Consider the following 7,741-nt stretch of genomic DNA (forward strand, 5'->3'; position numbering starts at 1 on the left):
AAAGTGTCCTATTGAGAAACGCCCTCCCCCTTGATTCATGCAAATATAAATGTGTGAATCTTGGGGGAAGGTTTGGTACATTTTGGTTGAAAACAAAATTAATAAATAGACCCCAGTGTGTATTTCTAGCCAAAACAATATTAAGATGGAAAATATAACTTATCTTTTTCTACTTCTTCCCCTTAAGATTTCGTATACCCATAAACGAACACAACAGAGGTGTGGAAAAGAGCTTCACCATGAGAGATGACTGGGTGTCGCTTCTCCAGGAACAATGCGGGCGGAGTCAGCGGAGTCCTTCTCCCAGGAATAGCATATATGAGGCTATAGACTTCAACTATAACCCGTCGCAGGCCCCGCCCAGCCCTCAAGACTCCCCCTCGAATGGCGAAATGACAAACCTCCTTGAGCCTTATAAAGACATAACGTGTATTCCAAGGATTAATTTTAGGCTTTCGGACCATACAAGCCCAGCAGAAGAGCCGCTGAAGAATGGAAAAAACTTTCCAGATAATTCAAGAATTGTTATACCTCCATATATTCCCCCTCCGCCCATGCTTCCCCCACGCCAGAACACCGCAAAGCGGACCAAAGCTTTTCATTGGAACGTGGTGCCTCAAGACAAGGTACAGCATTTTTAGTTGATCACAAAATTGTTTCAATTAATAAGCCGAAGCCCAGGGTTTTTTTTCCTGTAATCGAGGAGCTGCCAAAGAGTCACACATGCAATATGATTGGGTGCCGAGAAAGGTCACTTTAGACCTAGTTTGGTAATGACTGTTTGGTGCACTCTTTCCACTCCTGATCATTGTCCATTGCTGTATTGCATTCCAAATCCAACAGCACAATTACTTTATCTAAATTGAAATAATCTTACACATTTTTGGTGGCCCATGATGGACTGAATAAAATACTGAAGACTAAAAAAACTTTAGGCCCATCAAGGGTTGAAGTAGATATCCTGGATGGTGCACAAGCTCGTCCCAAAGTCAAGTTTTTTAAGTATGAAACAAGTTACAGCCAAAGCTCCTCAACCGTCAGCAGCAATGGAGAGGAGATGTGGCTGTAGCATGTCTCCGACTCTCTACGGAGGGTGCTAAAGAACTGAATTGTCATACTTGCCAATATGATGACCTTGGAGGATATAAAGGATCCAGAAAAGCAATGCAATTGGTCACTTGACCTTTCATTGACTTCCTTCTGGTTAAACAGGGATACATGATGCTGAAACACAGTATTTACCTGTTGGTAAGGTTCTAGAACAAGAATTGTTAACGTATGAAGTAAAGGGGCTCAAATGCAGCCCTGGCGTCACCAAAGAGCTTTATATAATGTTCAGTATATGTATTTCTAGAGGGGACTGTCAGAGATTGCAGACATACTAGCAGAAATGATGGTCAGAGAGAGACATGCTCCAGATTTGTTTGGAGACTGGGGACATGCTGTAGATTTGGTTGGAGACTGGGGACATGCTTCAGAATAGGTTGGAGACTGGGGACATGCTTCAGAATAGGTTGGAGACTGGGGACATGTTCCAGATTTGGTTGGAGACTGGGGACATGTTCCAGATTTGGTTGGAGACTGGGAACATGCTGTACATTTGGTTGGAGACTGGGGACATGCTGTAGATTTGGTTGGAGACTGGGGACATGCTTGAGATTTGGTTGGAGACTGGGGACATGCTGCAGATTTGGTTGGAGACTGGGGACATGCTGCAGATTTGGTTGGAGACTGGGGACATGCTGTAGATTTGGTTGGAGACTGGGGACATGCTGCAGATTTGGTTGGAGATTGAGAACATGCTGTTGATTTGGTTGGAGACTGGACACATGCTGTAGATTTGGTTGGAGACTGGGAGACATGCTGTAGATTTGGTTGGAGACTGGGGACATGCTGTAGATTTGGTTGGAGACTGGGCACATGCTGTAGATTTGGTTGGAGACTGGGCACATGCTGTAGATTTGGTTGGAGACTGGGGACATGCTGAAGATTTGGTTGGAGACTGGGGACATGCTGAAGATTTGGTTGGAGACTGGAAACATGTTGCATAAGGCTAGTAGAGATTACCATTACCCATTAACAAACCAATGGTTCCATTCCCACTATATACTGCTGCTAAGGTCCAAGGGCCACACAACAAGTTCCAATGGACTGCATATGGCCCTTCAGCTGCAAGTTTGGCAGGAAGGTCCTAGAACCTTGTCCTGGACAGTACTTCGATTACATAACAATGTCACAAAGCAGATGTGTGAGGAGAACCTGGCCAAAAACTAGAATGGTTACCTATATCTGAAAAATGTAACCTAATAAGCTGTCAATATGTAGCATATGCATGTCATTCATTTATTAGTTATATAATGTATCCTTTTTGTCTTCATAGATCGGTAAATCCATATGGGCCCAGAATTCCATTCAGAAGAAAATCGATGTCCAGAGGATCCTGCACCAGTTCCAAACCAGTGATGTGTCAACCACCCAGGAGTCAGACATGTCAAAGATTCAGAATATTCTTCTAGATAAGAAAATTGCTCATAATTTTAGTAAGTGTTCCCCTCTGACTGGTCATTGGGCTCTACTTTGTTATCCTGTGGGTTTTTTTTTTTTATGTATTAAAAGCTGAACTCCAGACTTCCCTTCATTGCCCAAAATTCCTAAAATCAAGAATATCCTTTTAACAGCATAATTTATATCCATTGTACAATTTTTATTTACCAGAAAACGTGTTTTTATTTCTTGGTGACCTCACGGCACATTTCCTCTCTCCAGATATTGTTCTGAAAAGTTTTCACTTGGATCCCGAGCAGCTGAAAGAGAAACTGTTAATTATAAGAGAGTGTGATGGCGGATTGTCGGATGAACATCTGACTCATCTCAGAAGGTGACTGATGTAATAATGAGGGTTTTTCGTCCTTTATGTGTTACTTGGCAGTGATATTCACTGTCCCGAGTGACCACACAGGAAGTGAGGGGAAATCTATGTTAGACAAAGGGGGTTTAACTAACTTCTGTTCATTCTGTTTTAGATACGTCCCCACAATAAAAGATATCAACATGTATCTAAGCTACAAGGGACCCCCGTCCGAGCTTCATATCGTGGACCAGTTCATGCTGCAGGTAAGCACACCTTGTGTAATAGATGGAGCTATCGGGCAATAACTCTAATTCTGTAGCCAAGAAACATTTACTCTGGAAACATACCCCAAGGTTTTGTCTTGTGACCTTAAAAAGTGTAGAGTTCCTGCAATGGGTTAATCTCAATGGAAATTGTTGAATTTAATGGGCTGATTGGGCTAAAGTGCTGTAAATAGTCCAACCAGGCCTGGATATGAGGAACATCCATGTGGCTCTGGTTTAGGGTAGTAGGCCATCCCCTCTTTAACATTCTAACACCGTTCCTTTCCATTTTATCATGCAAGTACAAAGCATACCTAGAAGGCTTTTAATATTCTACACAAGATCACATATTTGTGATGGTAGTAGCTGTCTCATAAACTTCATCTAGAGGTGCCTACTGGTACATGATCTGTGTGAATGTGTTGGGTAGTGCTGGGCTTCAGAACTTTGGATGGTGGTGGCACAAATGTAGCTTGGGTATCAGCTGAGAAGGAGCGCCTAGAAAAAATCTGAACTACAGGCAACCATCAACAGTCTTCTTTATGGCCAGATGAGGAGATGATCTTGGGGCTTGGAGCATCTGATGGCCAATCGATTTCAAATAGAAGGCAAGCCAGCAGTTTAATCATCCTTGTCCAATCGCAACTGTGTCCTCTATAACAAAATTCTTTGAACTGCCTGATGCATGTGTGCTGCACCTCTGTGATATCATGGCCTTAAAGGGAATGGCCGTGCCACCAAAGTATTCAGGCTTCAGGCTAAGGTCATGTCAAAAGATGTGGTGAGGCAGTCAGATCCTAATTCTGCATACAACCAGTCTTAGTCCTCAAACAGAGCAACAAAAATCTTTTTTACTGACTGATGACAAAAGGTAACTTTCCAGAAAGGGGTGTGACCAGAAGGTGCACCACATCTCCCAGCTATTGTGCATTCCCAAAAAGGGGTGTGACCTGAAGGCACCTCACACGTCTCAGGTATGATGGATACTGTAACAAGGGGCGTGATCAGAAGGTGCATCACTTCTCCCAGCTACTTTGCATTATCAAAAAGGGGCCTGACCAGAAGGTACGCCACTCCTACCAGCCACCATGCATTTTCAAAATAGAACGTGAACAGAAGATACACCACTTCTTCCAAACAACATACTTTCCAAAAACGTATATGGCCAGAAAGTACGCCACCCGTCCCAGCCACCAAGCTTTTTCAAAATAGGACGTGACCTGAAGATACACCACCCTTTCCAGCCATCATGCATTACCAAAAATGGATGTAACCAGAAGGCATGCTACCCCTCGCAGCCACCATGCATTTTGTAAAAAAGGAGATTGACCAGAAGGTACACCACCTCTCTCAGCCACTGTGCATTTAGCAAAAAAAGTCATGACCTGAAGGCACGTCACCCCTCTCAGCCACCATGCATTACCAAAAATGGGCAAGACCAGAAGGTATGTCACCCTTGCCCTCCATGATGTATTACCAAATGGAGTGTAATCAGAACGTACGCCACTCCTCCCAGCTACTGTGCATTTCCCAACAGGGGCATATCTAGAAGGTACACCTCCCCTTCCAGTCATTGTACTTTACTGAAAAGGGGAAAGACCAGAAAGTACACCACCCCTCTAAGGTACCTTGAATTTTGCACTATAGAGCATGACCAGAGGGTGCGCCACCCCTCCCAGCCAACATGCATCTACACAAGTGCTCCCCCCCCCTCACATTTTTTTGTGATATTATTGCCAAAAAATGTTTTCATGCTTCTTTTTTTTTTTACTACGCTCCCATATTCCCCGTCATCAGCCGTGCCTCGAAAACTTTCCCTAATGAGCAAGTTGCCTTCTGCCCCGATTCCACCGCCTCACACAAAAGAGCCTATGAAACAAAAGGTAGAGAACAAAGACATTCACGGTGAAGTGTAATTATTGTCGGCATAATTACTCCGTACACAAAGAGTCCATACAAAGAAAAACAGCGGAGTGTATTTGTGACACGAGCTCCTCATTGAACGCGGGTTTTGTCATCGCTTGCGTTTTTCTTTCCGCACCGGAGAGGTGAAGTAACATCCATGTACTGGGAGAAGGGGTGGGGGGAGGGGACTTTGTATTAATTCATCAGATGAATTGACTTTCTCCTCCGCCACAGAGCATTTGGACAAAGGAATACAACTCTTCCACAGGTTCTGGTGAGAAGTGGCCCAGAAAAAACATTTTAAAAAAAATCTTGTAAATAAATAGAGGAGCCGATTGGTGAAAAGGGCATTAGTCAATGGAAACACTGTTATATCAATAATATGACTTTTGCATTTCTATCGTACTTCTATCCCCCAATTTTGCATTTTCATATCTCATTCCTCTGCTTGTATTTTGCCTGTAGATACATCTTTTCGTTTTCATTGCATACCTTATTTTAGACCTGGCGACGTCATCACTGGGCCTCTTTGCTTCTCTATACAATGCAGGCTGGCGGGAGGGGCCATAGCTTTCTGAAAACATCACAGCACCCTGGCTCAGTACTCCCCTCAAGAGCCCTAAGCCCTGATGCTAGCAGCGGGCGTGCTCATGGGAGGAGTTATGCAAATATCAAAATGCCTTGATGGGTGGATGTCATTCTGAAGAAGTGTTGTTCCTAGGCATGCAGACCAGACTTGTGACACTGAGCCTCCATGATTGAAAAAACTGAAATCCAATGAATGAAAGGGGTGGGGCCAGAGACAGTAAGGCTAGATTAAGCTGGATGTCCTCCAATCAGGAAATAATTCTATCTGACTTGCTGCAGCTTCTAATGCACATTGTGAGAAGCTCCCAGTGTGCAGATACATCAGAGTAAGCCATTTCAGTCCAGGAGAGGAGCCTTACAAACTTTTCAAATATATGTTTAAAAGCAGCAAGTATAGGGAGTGGCTTCATTTCAGCTTCCTGTTACTTCCTGCACTAAAGTGTTCAGACCAGAGGGGGCGCTGTACTGCAGTGGGTGTTACATTCATGCTCTGAACTCATTCTCCATTCCTCATTTCTGTTTCCTACAGATGTGTAAGATTCCCGATCTGTGCCCGAGACTCGACACTCTGCTGACAGTACGAGAGCTCCCCGGCCATATGACATACCTGCAACCGGTAAGCCTGTCGAGGAGCATACAGACCTGGAACACATCGTGTACACCTACTAATCCCTAAAGTCTATGGCTATGTATATTTGATGGAAATCCCATAAAAGAAAGCAGAAAGAATTCAGCAGCGTGCTTACTGCTCCTACACTGTCCAATCACAGGCTGGGGGCGAGGACCTGACCAATTCTTCATTCTATAAATGCACGAGGGAAAAGTGAGGTCACGGGCCAGCCGTGCTGTCATGGGGGCTGTGTATATTTCAGGAATTGGTGGGCAGAAATAGATATACTTTGGCAGGTAACACGGAGTTTACCTTTGATCACTTTGACGTGACTTTAGTTTCCATATAATGGCACCATGGAAGTCATATTGGTCTTGTCTACCTTCCAACGTCATTAATACTATGTAAAATATGAATAAGGTGAGATTGTTAACAGTGATGAATGGAACTGAGCAGATTCTGTCCCAGCAGCTTCTTGTGCAGAAGATCAAAGCCTGTAGCCAGCTTCTGAGGAGCCAAGCTTTTTCGGCGGTGCTGAGCTACGTCTTGGCGCTGGGCAATTGCCTGAACGAGAACGCCGGCAAGGACAAGGCCAGAGGATTCCGGCTCTCCTCCCTCACCAAAGTGAGTGTCCTACTCCGTATCCATGCAGGTTGCTATCTATCCATTTCATGATATAGCCAGTAGTAGTTATTCATATTCAACTGGACTTGCTCTTGTATCTTTAACGTTGAAGACTTTTTGTATCTCCTCCAATTCCATTAGAACTGATGAAGAAACGATGACGGTTCTCATGTATCCAGGTCATGGTATAGCTAGTAGTAGTTGGTCACATTCAACTGGACTTGTTGTGTAACGTTGAAGACTTTTTGTATCTTCTCCAGTTCCATCAGAACTAATGAAGTGTCTTGGAGAAGATACAAAACGTCTTCAACATTACAGATCTAGTCCAGTTCAACTGGACTACTACTAGCGATGTTTGCTGTCAGTGTGTCGGTGAAGGTTCTCATGTATCCAGGTCATGGTATAGCTAGTAGTAGTTGGTCACGTTCAACTGGACTTGTTGTGTAATGTTGAAGACTTTTTGAAGCTTCTCCAAAACACTTCTTCAGCTCTAATAAGTGTCAGGAACATGGAAGACTGGATGGTGTCGAAGGTTTCCCCCCATAGCTTCCTTGTAGCTCCTATAAGCCATACAGGTATCACAGACACCTGAATCTGATCATCCTGGAATGTGTCCAGGCAGATGTTGATTGTGTAAGTAGAGAATGGGCAGTTTGAGAGTTGTTGAGCCCCCTGTTCTAGTAACATAATTCCATCCTTGATGTCACATGGCACATCATCATGGTAGGAATATTAAAGTGGCATTATATGTGGAAGACAGATGGTGTTGAAGACCCTCACCTATAGCTTCCTCATAGCTCCTTCAAGCCATCAAGCCACTTCTTCAGCTCTCATGAGTTCAAGAAATACCCCAGATTGTCCATGAACAAGATGGGAGGTGTGAACGTTGAGCAAACCACC

At 43.9% G+C, this 7,741-nt stretch overlaps 1 protein-coding gene across 1 annotated transcript in view; it reads left to right on the forward strand.

Annotated features, from left to right (window-relative positions):
* Positions 1-7,741, forward strand: part of LOC108796303 (formin-F-like) — a 49,252-nt gene that overhangs the window by 19,866 nt on the left and 21,645 nt on the right. Inside the window, exons 6-11 of the mRNA XM_018567764.1 lie at positions 188-626; positions 2,381-2,540; positions 2,767-2,878; positions 3,024-3,114; positions 6,137-6,223; positions 6,689-6,841. Of these exons, the coding sequence (XP_018423266.1) occupies positions 188-626; positions 2,381-2,540; positions 2,767-2,878; positions 3,024-3,114; positions 6,137-6,223; positions 6,689-6,841 (1,042 nt within the window). The remainder of the gene's footprint in view (positions 1-187; positions 627-2,380; positions 2,541-2,766; positions 2,879-3,023; positions 3,115-6,136; positions 6,224-6,688; positions 6,842-7,741) is intronic.

This window comes from Nanorana parkeri, unplaced genomic scaffold (assembly GCF_000935625.1).
Source record: "Nanorana parkeri isolate BGI_ZX_2015 unplaced genomic scaffold, ASM93562v1 scaffold1089, whole genome shotgun sequence".
NCBI lineage: Eukaryota > Metazoa > Chordata > Amphibia > Anura > Dicroglossidae > Nanorana > Nanorana parkeri.